Here is a 12591-nt window from a genome sequence, read left to right on the forward strand (position 1 = left end):
GAACAGCTTTATTTGCTGATGATGTCATTTTGGCCTTGTCCAATCCAAATCTTTCGTTTTCAACAGCTATTAATATAATCAATACATTTGTTGAAGTATCCTACTATGAAGACAAAATGTCAAAATCTCAAATTCTTAACATTGGAAATAAAAAATTATCTTCATCTCTATTACGAGCATGTATAAATTTAATTGGATTAATGAAGCTCCTCCTTACTAGTGTATACACGTAACATCTTCATCTACTAAATTATTTGACATAAACATTAACCCTTTCCAATCCACTGTCTGACCTCTGAAGACATTATGATTTAAGGCTGTACAGCTCCGATGTTGGAAGACGTCCGTCGGGGTTCTCTTACTGTATATTGCCAGCCTCTCTGGTGTTGGAGCCTATCCAACGTGTCACCCCATGCAGTACTGGCTTTAGCCAGGAGATAGCATCGTTGTATAACAGCAGAAAAAGAGTAAGCCCCCTTCGCAAAATATTGGATCCAATTGCTCTACATGCTATTGCAAATGTCTGGAAAGCGATAACAAAAGATAAGACATTGATTTCTTTTCCAATTCATAAAGCTGATCAAGATTTATTAGAATTCACAATCGGAAACATTTCTTTCTCAAATTGGAAGGCTTTCAGTTTATCTCAAATTACCAATTATGGGTTAAAGAGACTTTCCTTACTTTTCTGGTACTTGGATTCAAATTTTCCAGCTACATTTGTCAAATATCTCCAAGTTCATCATTTTTAAAAAATATTTCCCTCCTCTAAGAATTAATATTCATTCAAAACTTGATAATTGGCTGACTTATCTCCAGGGTTCTTTCTACCTGCCACAAGATCCTAAATACCTCTTCAATAGCTCTTATGGCCAACCTTAAAAAATAATGGGAAAGCGATTGAGAAATTTAAATCTCAGACGGACAATGGTACGATGCCTACTCTTCAGTTATTTCAGTCTCTAGATGTACAAATCATTTTGAAAATTCTCAAAGTTTTACACAGATGGTACCTCGCTCCTCATATTCTTTAAAAAAATTGCCTTGATTTCCTACCCGCTGCTGGAGATGTGGTTTAATAGAAACTACTCCATTCTTTCTACATCTGAAATAATCAGATTAGTGCACGATAGTTGTTGGTTTGAATATATGAGTGCAACCACTTTTAACAAAGCAGAGAAATTTAGAAAAAGCTGTACAGCCTAGCTCCAGTGTACTTAGGGTGCATTCACACGAGCGTGTGCGTACATAGGTGCGCACAAAACCATGCATCTATTAGAACTGTTGGTTCCCTATGGTGTTTTCCCATATCCGAGTTTTACAGGCGTGCAATTGCACATACCTGCAAAACATAGGGCATGCGTGTACCATAGGTCCGTGGTGCGTGTCAATATTACCCAGCAGGGAGTCTCCTTGTCACTGAACACTGTGACAGCACTGTCACAGTGTTCAGTAACACGGGGACTCCCCACAGGGAGTAAAGAATCCTCTGTCACAGGTGTGGCAGAGGATCGGGATGTTCTCCCATTGCTTTCAATGGTACTGGTGTTCTGCAGTCTCATTGAAAGCAATGGGCTGCCGGCAAGCCCTGCAGGGATTTTCAGGGAATGGCTTTAGATATAAGCCCTTCCCTGAAAATCATCTATAGAATGTGTTAAGAAATATAAATATATACTCACCTCTCCGCAGCTGCCAGGGCTCAGGCACGTCCAGCCGCTTGGGATTTCTGGACTGTGTAGTGTGCCTCCATTTATTCCTGTGTAGGTATATGAACATTTGCGGTGTTCTGTGGCTTTTTCGAGACTATTTTCATGAGTGGTTTAAGGCAAGCAAGGAAGATCAAATGTTAGTCCTGCTCCCATTGATCTGTATTAATGTCTCTACCAACAGGTTTATATTGTAACCGGACCTGGGATGGATGGCTGTGCTGGGATGATTCCCCCGCAGGACAGAACATTACCCAGAACTGTCCTGACTATTTTCCAGACTTTGACACCACCGGTAAAGTATACTGTTCAGCACTCTACGCACATTAGCGTTGGACCTCAAAAGAGGTCATTGAAGCCCTCAGCACCAAATTAGGGATTACATAACCTGTATGGTTTATTTGGCAAAGAGCCATCCTGCTGCATTGCCTATAAAGACCCAATGCAGCCTTTCAAACCTAGTGGTTGTATTACAGTAGTGTAATGGGACATAGTATGGACGAGGGTGATCCTGATAGGACACCCCATTTAAGCCATTTCTGCTTACACTATTAGTGACTGTTGTGAGAAGTTGCCACTACCTATTATAGGGGAAGAAGGGACCCTTTATGTGAGCCTTATGGTAGGCATATCTATACGCCTAACTAGAGATGAGCGACCATTTTATGGGTGCGGTTGGTTTGCCGAATTTTGGCAAAAAATGTGGTTTGGTCCGAATCAGTTTGAAATAAACCTCAGCAAGAATAATGATCCCAGCCAAATTGTGGTCATTTTTCTCCTACTATGGCTCAGTGCTTAGCACTGTGGCCTTGCAGTGCTGTCGGCGTCGGTTCTAATCTTACAAGATCCGTGTGAAGTTTATATGTTCTTCCTATGTTACATAATCATTATCTTTATTTAACGCCACGCAGATGTTGCCCTTGGACAGATTGGAACATAGGACCCCAGCACTGCAGGGCAACAGTATTAACCACTGAGCCACCATGCTTCTTCTTCCTCCTCCTTTATAAATGTATGCACTATATAAATAAAGGGGATTATTATGAAGAATCCTGCACAAACACAGGGAGAACATACAAACTTCATGCAGATGCTATCCTCGGTCAGATTTGAACCTAAGACCTCAGTGCGGCAAGGCAACTGCCACTATGGCAAATAGAGGAGGATTCTGAGCCAAGGACCCTCCTCTACAAACTCCATGTGTCCTAATAGGACATATGGACAAGGGTTCTTGTATTTAGCCTAATGAGGTCCAGATGTGTTCTTTTTTCACAGACTTGCGCAGCGTATTGTGCATTTGGCTGCGTATAGAGTGCACATTTGTACACCTCCCATGGACTTCTATGGGGCTCTCGGTACATAAATACGCAGAATGATACGCAGGTCCTATTTTTCCCCGCGTGCATGAGATGCACACACAAAACACGTTCCTGAAAACAAATCCATTACCATCAATGGGTTCTATTCTCTGCGCATTACGTGTGTTTATTTTACATGCGGCAAAAATGTGCGCAAATACAGTTATCTGAAGAGCTGGCCTAAGTTTCCGTTTGGCGCACATAGGTGTCACCAGATTAGATAAATGCATTTAACCCTTTCCAATCCACTGTCTGACCTCTGAAGACATTATGATTTAAGGCTGTACAGCTCCGATGTTGGAAGATGTCCGTCGGGGTTCTCTTACTGTATATTGCCAGCCTCTCTGCTGTCGGAGCCTATCTAACGTGTCACCTCATGCAGTACTGGCTTTAGCCAGCATATAGCGCTGTTGTATAATGACAGAAAAAGAGTAAGTCCCCTAGGAAAACCAGGATACAAATTGGATTGGAAAGGGTTAAGGACTTGGACCTCATATTATATTTGTCAGTCGTAGTTCGGCACACAATTTACTTCAACTTGTGTATGAAACGCTCAGTAAATAGGCCCCATTGTGCTTATAGGAAACCAAAACCTGCAATGTTTGTTGTTTTCCTTGCTTGCTCGGATACGGTGCAGTGTGCGTGCTGTCTGTGCTCCACCACATGCGGATGTCGGCTCATTTAGCTCAGGGCATGTTCCGCAATAATGAGAATGCAAATACAATTTATCCAAATGTTTTCATCATTCAGTATTTCCCTATAAATAGAAGCGCTGGTGTTAAAGGAGACACAATGCAACCCAATGTCCGGCCAAAGAAAGGCGTACGAAAATTTTATATGTGGGGGGTTTATTTTGAGGGCTCCAAGTAATGTACTGAGACCCAAAAAATAGATTCCAGGACCCTAAGGTAATGCACTCCTCTGCCAAAACATGTGAAAGTGCTAAGCCATAAGCTTAACAATAAGTCGTTTTCGCATCTTAGACATAGGATACACCATAAATGTCTCATAGGTAGAGATCCAAACCCAGAGAACTCCCTTCATGGTGAGCATGGAGGTATACTGTGAGAAGTTCATCCTGGACTGCTAACAAAGCCCTGAGAGGACCTGTTACTGGAACAGTCATGACTGATGTGTTTGCTTCCTACACAGGTGGCTAGATGTAGGAGCAGACAGAAACAAGAGGTAGTGATCAGAGCCGGGCACTTTAAGACCCTCCAACAGAACTCACTTTGCAGCGGAGCACTCGTCCCGAAAGGGACGACCCCACTACTTCCACAAGGACAGGTCCAAGGTCAGAGGGGAACCAGAGTACAGAAATTGACATCAAATAAAAGACCAGAACACAGAATGCAAGACAAACAGGAACACAGGACAAACTAGAACACAGGAGCCAGACAACAGACGGGAGAACAGCGCAAGCTTACTTGATCAGAGACACTTAAATATAACCAGCAACTTCCAGCCACTACCTTGGCTAACAGCTGCAGGACTAATTAGCCTTAACTACCACGTTTCCCTGAAATAAGACACTGTCTTATATTAATTTTTGGCCCAAAAGAGGCACAGTGTTTTATTTTTGGGGGGTGGGGCCTTATACTCACCTGGTCCGCGGTGTCACGATGCCTCCCGATGGTCTTTGGTGGCGCTGTGGCAGTCTGCGTCCTCCCTTTCTGACATCTGACCTTCTTCTGGTGACGGTGTTTTGAATACCCCACCTCCAGCAAAGCAAGCGCTGTGATTGGCTAATCGAACGCCAGCAGCCAATTACAGCCGGCACTCGATGAGCAAATCACAGCCATTCAGTGATGTCATTTACTGAGTGGCTGTGATTGGCTCATCGAGCATCGGCTGTGATTGGCTAATTGAGCACCCGCAGCCAATCACAACATTCGCTTTGCTAGAGGCGGGGTATTCAAAGCCCTGTCACCAGAAGAAGCTGAGATAGCAGACGGGGAGGACTCTGCAGTTTGCCGCAGCGCCGCCGGAGACCATCGGGATGCCGTGGACCCGGTGAGTATTGATTAGGAGGGAGCAGATTAGCGGGGTCTTATTTTCGGGGGAGGCCTTATATTTCAAGCCTCCCCTGAAAACCAGGGCGGGTCTTACTATCGGGGTAGGACCTACTTTCAGGGAAACACGGTAGTCAGGAAAGAAGATATTAACCCTAGCTAGTCAGGATAGAACCCACAGTAGCAAAGGTGTGCTGTTAGTGACGTGACACCCTGACCACCTTCTCCCCATTCTCTTCTTCACTTACTAGAATGAGGATCAAGGTATCCCAGGTCTTCCAATTAGTGGAGGTCTCAATTCCGAGACACTTAAGACATATCTTGTGAATATTCCACAACAGGATGCTTTTATATGGCCAGAATTGGCCAGCAGGACACGCTATTAACCAGGTAAAATCCACACCCAAATCAGCAGGAAATGGCTTAAATCTGCCTGCAATTCCATATCAAAATTCACACATAGACTTCGTGTGACATTCCACAATGGCACAATAAGGGCGCCCACCCACTGGCGTTTTTTACCTGCGTTTTGCGTTTTTCCTGCACAGGCATAGAGATAACATGTGTTCCTGTCCACTGGCCTTTTTTTTGCGTTGCGTTTGCGTTTTTAACATAGGAACTGTCAGTTGCATATGTGTCCTTATTTTTCTCCTAATGCACCCATGAATGTCAATGGAAATTAACGGAAAAGCCGCGAAAACGCCGTGAAAAACGCGTGCAAAAATCGCGGGAAACGCGGCGAAAACGCTGCGTTTTTTTCCCGCGGAAAACGCAAACGCCAGTGGGTGGGCGCCCTCAGTTGCGGATTTTGGTGCCTATTGTGGGCTAATTCTGGCCCGTGCGAAAGCATCCGAGGTCTAGAATGGGAAATCACCTTCACATGGGTGATAAGAGTTGTGCCCGACATCCTTGTGTGCAGCTCGCATCACACAGAAACCAAGCGGGTGGGCAATGGATATAATGCACATTATGGCCTCGGTCAGACGAGCGTGCTTTCTGCGCGCACAAAATAAATACTTCTAAAAGAATCAATGGGTTACTATAGAAGCGTTCATATACACGGAATTAGGGGCACAAAATGCTGCGCACCTAAGAAAGATAGAACATGCACTATCTTCGATGTGCGACGGCAGGAGTTTCCATTGACTCCTATGGGAGCAGGAGTTAATAGAAACTCCTGCGCTGCTAATAGCTTCTCCGCTGCTTACAGCAGGACATTTAAATGTCCCGCTGTAAGCAGCAGGGTATTCCTCCTGTCCCCCTGCTGGGCAATTCCCTAGCAGCGGGCAGGGGGGGGGGGGGGGCAGTAGGGGACATAGGATAAAGCATGACCCATGGAGCAAGCCCCTAACTTTACTACAGAGACATGCCAGAATTTGTAATTCCACTGTATATGTCAATTAGGCATGCGTTAGATAGTATAACTATAGATGAGCGAGCATGCTCATTTAAGGCACGTACTCAAGCGAGCATCGCTTTTCTCGAGTAACCGATTACTCGTCCGAGCAAATGCAGGTGGGAGCGGGGGGGGGGGGGGGGGGGGGAATAGAGATCTCTCTCACTCTCCCCCCCGAATCCCCACCCGCTCTCCCCTACCGCCGGTAGGACGAGTATTCAGTTACTCGAGAAGAGCGATGCTCACTCGAGTATCTGCCTTAAGCGAGCATGCTCGCTCATCTCTAATTATAACATATCAATTAACAAAATCAGCACTTGCACTTTATTTACTAGCAAAAGTACACAGAGTACCAACATCTATGGAGCATAAGATACACTGGAAAGATAGATTAGACACTTAGAACAAACATGTATAACTAATGCAGCCCGACTGAAAAGCAAATCAAGTATATAAGCTATAAATAAAGATACAATATGTTATAGCAGAGAGTTCTACATATCTAATAGATAAAATCTAACACTGCAGGATATATATTTATGTCTGGGAGGCGCAGGATTTCTGTAGAGCGGGATCAGGGGCCGATCCTTCTCCATACATGGCGGGTGCCGTCTGTCTTTGACAGCTAACAACTGCCAGCAACAGCCACAATCAGCACTCACACTGATTGCAGCTGTTAACCCTTTAAAGACCGCTGTTAATTCTGCTTGTGACATTTAAATGACCCAATCCCTATTCGGTGGTCCCAAACAGCACCTCTGCGATGAGATCGTGAGATGCCGTTCGGTTGCCATGGCAGCCTTTGTCCTTTTGAAGAGCCCCAAGGTTGCCATGCCTGTGGTGTGGCTCGATAGACTGCCTTTCAAAAAGTGGTATAATGCAATACTATTGTATTGCATTGAATTATGTGATCATTTGATTGCACATAGAGTATAATTGAAAAATGAGTTTTAAAAAAAGTTTTAATAATCATTAGAAAAAATAATAGGTAGTTAAAATTTAAAGGCCACCCTTTTCCCATATTTATAATTTTTTTTAAAAAGTATCGCTGCGCTCATAAAGGTCAAATCTATCAAAGTAACGCCTTATTTATGCCGCATGGTGAACGTCATCAGAAAAAAAATATTCAAAATTTTGATGCGGAATTGAAAATGGCTATTCCATGTGCAGATAACTCACCAAAATCCATAGAATCCGCATCATAAACTAAAATGAAACTTTTTTTTTTTTTCGATATTCATTTCAAATCCAAAAGCGCTGACACCGGCTCACCTAGCAATAAAGATGCACAGATGTGCTGGGAACATCAGAGGACGAGGAGAACAACAGGGGGGGAAGCATCCATAAAACTGAAGCCTTTATTAGGAATCCAGAGAAAATATAAATCCAGATGGAAGTTGGAGTCACATTCTTACACGTTTCAGGCTACTTGAGACCTTCGCCATAGCATGTAACTACTGACTACAGGTGATTTAAAAAAAGGTACACGTGACCACAGTGCCGTCCTAACAGCATTATGGCACTTAACAGGCAAAGCAGTGTACTGGGGCCCCTACGACAACTACTCACAGCAATAAAAATATACATTTTCAATAAAATTAAACACATTTATTTTATCGCCACTTCCAACAAAATCAGTGTTGAAACATTAAAAACATGCCCTTTGTTCATAGTGCCAGCTACTTTACACTAGAAAGGACGGGGCTGTATCGGGGCCCATAAGGGGAGGCCCTGCATGACAGGGTTGCTAGGGAACAGTAGAAGGCAGTGAAAGTGTTAACGTTAGTGAGTGGGGGGGCGTGGTTAGTGGGGGAAGTGATTGGAAGAGGAGGGATAAGGGGGCTAGATAGAGATGTTATAAAAGTGGGCTGCTTAGGCGTCCGTTGAGGAGGTGCTGCAGCAGTTACAGGAGACGGCGGAGTGTCACCCTTCAGGGTGGCTTCAACAACAAGTGTCCGGTGTCTTGGTCGTGGCACCAGCTGAGGAGGCGGCAGAGAGAGAGAGCGGTTTGCGCGCAGGGCCCGTCCTCTGGCTTGATTGACAGCTGAGGAGGTGGAGCCTCGGACCTGGTGCAGGATAAGGGACCCTCTAAGTGGTCGCCCTCTTCCCAGCACTAGGGGAGGTAAGGATAGACCATCCTGGAGGAATCCTGGGCATTGGCTGAGTCCAACAGCTCAGCGCAGGTCTCACTTTCCTTGGTGGGTGGGGCTTGTGGAGCCTGATGTCAGGAGACAGGGAGAAGAAATGGCAGGCTCCATGAGTGATGTGCCAGTCCAAGAGCCAGCCTGGCAGCATGAGACAGTATACAGCAGAGACAGGTGACAACTGGACAGCGCAGAAGTTCCACGGTCATCTCAAGGCAAGCAGAGCCAGTGAGTGAGGGGTCACAACATCAGGAAGATCCACCTAGGGCAACGGTGCGCTCAGCCGAGGGTACCAGGGAGAGTAGTAGGTCTGGGGAAGAGATGGAAGTAGCTGTGGTAAGGAGCCAAGTGAAGTCAGCGGGGTTCATGCCGCAGCTGGATGGGCGACAATTTGGCCCTGGAGAAATCGGTGATGGGAGAAGAACTCCACAAGCCAGTTTGTTCCGTTATCAACTAGAAGAAGAAACATCGGATGTGGGAAGAACGACGAAAGGCGACAGAATCCGCAGTGCACGGCTGATGGGGTCACAGCGCCCATGCACCCACATGAGAATAATTTCATGTGGTGTATGTCTAATCCTAACAATGCAAGTTATGTCAGGGAGTGGATAGTAATGCTGGAGCAGTGGAGTCCGCCAAAAGGGGTGTAGTCGGGCAGATGGAGGGGTATTTGCGGTTGTTGCTGGGTAATATGCGCGATTTGTTGGCTTGTTGGGAACAAAGGTTGGGGGTGGGCAGTGAGGTGACTCCATCACTGGTGGCGGCTTGGTTAGCTTTGGGAATGTCGAGTGGTGCACAGGATGGGGAGACAATTCAGGGGAGTCAGAGAATGACAACTTCTTCTGCGACTCGGAGGTAACGGTTGCAGTGCAAATCGAAAAAGATGGGGGTGCGATTTGTTTAGATGATAAGGCAAAAGGGGAAGTTCACATTTGTTTTTAGGGACCTTTGGGGGCACATTTAAAAAAGGAAGTAAAAGAAAAAATTTGGCGGGACGAGTATGTGGAAATTTTTTTCCCTTCTGCTGTTGGAAAAATGTAATTTAGAAAAAAGAAAAAGGATGGATTCCAAAAAGGAAGATGAGGAAAAGAAGAGACGGCGGTTGATTCCGCAAAGTTTTCAGAACTGGTTGCAGGCTTTTGCAATTTTGGCAAGTGTGATGTGAAGGAAGAATCCTGATAATTGTCCAGGTTTGCTTTGTTATAGGTGAAGCGTATCGCACATTTGGTGTGCAGACTTGCCTACGTTAGGACGAGCAGTTTAGTCAGTGGAAAGCAGTTAGGCCAAGTATTAGATGGGACCATAAGGATATTGGGTTATGGCTAAAGGTGATGGCCCCGGCCTGATACGGGCATCCCTTTCAGGGAGGAGCCGGCTCCAGTGGTAGCGCAGGTGGACAACATAGGGGGCAGGCAGGTGGAAAAAAGCCTGGCGTTTGTTGGCAATTTAACAACGGGAAGTTTAAATTTGGGGCAACATGCAGATTCAAGCATGCTGTGCGATATGCGAAGGGATATCACATCGTTCGGCCTGTTGTTTCAGGTGGGAAAAAGGAAAAGGTAGTGGTGGTAGTGGAAAAAGGGATGACGTCGGTGAGGCTTCAAAAGATGGTCCCTTATCTAAATATATATCCGGACAAAGAAAAAGGGTTGCTTTTGTTTAAAGGTTTTAAGGAAGTGTTTCTTATACCCCCCTTCCCCCGATTTATCAAGTTCCATTTTCATTAAAACTTAAAATCGGCGTTACAACGCGAGAAATTTGTGAGGGAGAAGTTGCAGGAGGAGGTGTATTTAGGGAGAAAGACAGGGCCTTTTGTTTCCCCGCCTTTGGGTGATTTGGTTGTTTAGGGTGGTACTAAAAACAGAGCCAAATACATTTTGGTTAGTACATTATTTGTTGTACCCAAAAGGGGCATCGGTGAATGATGGAATAGGCCCTAAACTTTGTTCGGTCGTATATACGTCATTTGAGGCAGCGGTGAAATGTGTGCGGAAGTACGGCTCGGGAGAAATGTTGGCAAAGACTGATGTAGAATCGGCTTTCTAGTTACTTCCGGTTCACCCATATAGTTGTCAGCTGTTATTGGGATGGTTTGTTTTTTGTTGACAGGTGTTTACCGATGGGTTGCTCCATTTATTGTGTTTATTTTGAGGCTTTTAGTTCATTTTTGGAGTGGGTTATTTGTGAAGTTGTGGAAGTTAGGTCAATCATCCATTATCTGGATGGGTGTATTGGCCTAGCTAATGGGTCCATTTGCGGAACTCTGTTAACAACGATGCAGTGGGTAGCTAGTCATTTTGGGGTACCATTGGCTCCGGAAAAGACAGAGGGGCCCAGGACGTACTTGAGTTTTTTAGGAAACATGGTTGATACTAAAAGTGCAATATGTCAATTTGGAGGGGGGAGAAAGCGGTTTCTGGCTAAGGGACAGGGTACACTTAAATGATGTGGGAACTGATATGTGGATGCTGGCCATACAAGAGGGGATTGAGAGAGTGCTGCAGTTGTGGGGAGCTCTGCAGACTTAGGGGGTAAGTCATGCTGGCTGTGACGGGTGGGGGTCCTTGGAGGCAGGTTTTTTTATATTGGTTGGAGGGAGTTTTGAGGGGTACAGACTCCCCTGTAAAAAATTCACACCCTGTTGGTTTATAGTGGTTGGGTCTGGTGCATTGGGGATGGTCAGGGAATGGATCCAGGGTGGTCTTGATCAAATTTTTGATATTCTAGCCCGCCAAGTGGGGAGAAGGAAGGGGGGGTTAGTGGTGTCTCCGAGCTCAGTGTTTGATTGGAGGCAAGGTTTGGTTTTATGCGGAAAAGCACCGGATCCTTATTTTTGGTTGGATCTCCAAGGGCCTCCTCTCCGTAATTAAAAAAATGTTCAATATGTTTCCCCACTAGTTACTTTAGCTGAAGGGATAAGTGAATTTAATAGTGTAGATGAAGCAGAGTGTAGGTGGGTCACTAGACTAGTCCTGGCTTTGATTTCACCGGGTAAACTTTAGACCAACCTCGGAAAGGTTCTCCTCCTCTCTGCTGTGGATCACCAAGGGAGTGGAATGAGACCTCGCTCGACCCTGGGAAGAAACGTGCTGATAACTGCTTTCTCTCTTGTGCAAGTACCTCCTCCTCTGACAAGACCTGACTACAACCTCTCCTCTTTCCTTCCTGGCTGCAACTCTCCTAACGGCTCACTGTCTCCTCTTTTTATCACCTCTTATCTTTCCAGCACTTTCTCAACTCCTCCCCTTCTGCATAGGCACTTGTGTTATTGTTTTCCCGTCCTTGGACTCTGCACCAGTGAGTATGAAGCTGAGTATCAGCCAATGGGACACCAGCTGACATAAGGGCTAAGCTCTAGGCTTAGTGGAGAGAAAAGGGAGAAACAGGGTCTCACCTATGGACGGCACCTGCTATGTCCAAGGACAGCACATAGACAGGTGTGACAGGATAAATGTTGCTGTGAATGTTCTGTAGGATCCATTGGGCCACTACACAAGTACACACAGACACACAGCACATGTACACACAGAGTAGCTACACACACAAACATACATAGCACAGGTATACACACACTCAGCACCTCTACATGCAGGCATGCACACACTCAGCACAGCTTCACACAAGTATGCACACACTCAGAACCGCTACACGGAGGTATGCACACACTTAGCACTGCTACACTCAGGTACACACACACACTCAGCGCCTCTATACGCAGGTACACACACTCAGTGCTGGTACACACAGGTACACACACACTTAGCGACGCTATACTCAGGTACACACACTCAGTGCTGCTACACGCAGGTATGCACACACTCAGCGCCACTACACGCAGGTACACACACACTCAGCAACGCTATACGCAGGTACACACACACTCAGTGACGCTACACGCAGGTACACACACACTCAGCGCTGCTACGCGCAGGTAAACACACACTTAGCACTGCTACACGCAGGTATGCACACACT

At 45.6% G+C, this 12591-nt stretch overlaps 1 protein-coding gene across 1 annotated transcript in view; it reads left to right on the plus strand.

Moving 5' to 3' along the window:
• CALCR (calcitonin receptor) overlaps window positions 1-12591 on the plus strand; it is a 301302-nt gene that overhangs the window by 212969 nt on the left and 75742 nt on the right. Inside the window, exon 5 of the mRNA XM_066584763.1 lies at window positions 1891-2001. Within this exon, the coding sequence (XP_066440860.1) occupies window positions 1891-2001 (111 nt within the window). The remainder of the gene's footprint in view (window positions 1-1890; window positions 2002-12591) is intronic.

This window comes from Eleutherodactylus coqui, chromosome 12 (genome assembly GCF_035609145.1).
Source record: "Eleutherodactylus coqui strain aEleCoq1 chromosome 12, aEleCoq1.hap1, whole genome shotgun sequence".
Classification (NCBI taxonomy): Eukaryota; Metazoa; Chordata; class Amphibia; order Anura; family Eleutherodactylidae; genus Eleutherodactylus; species Eleutherodactylus coqui.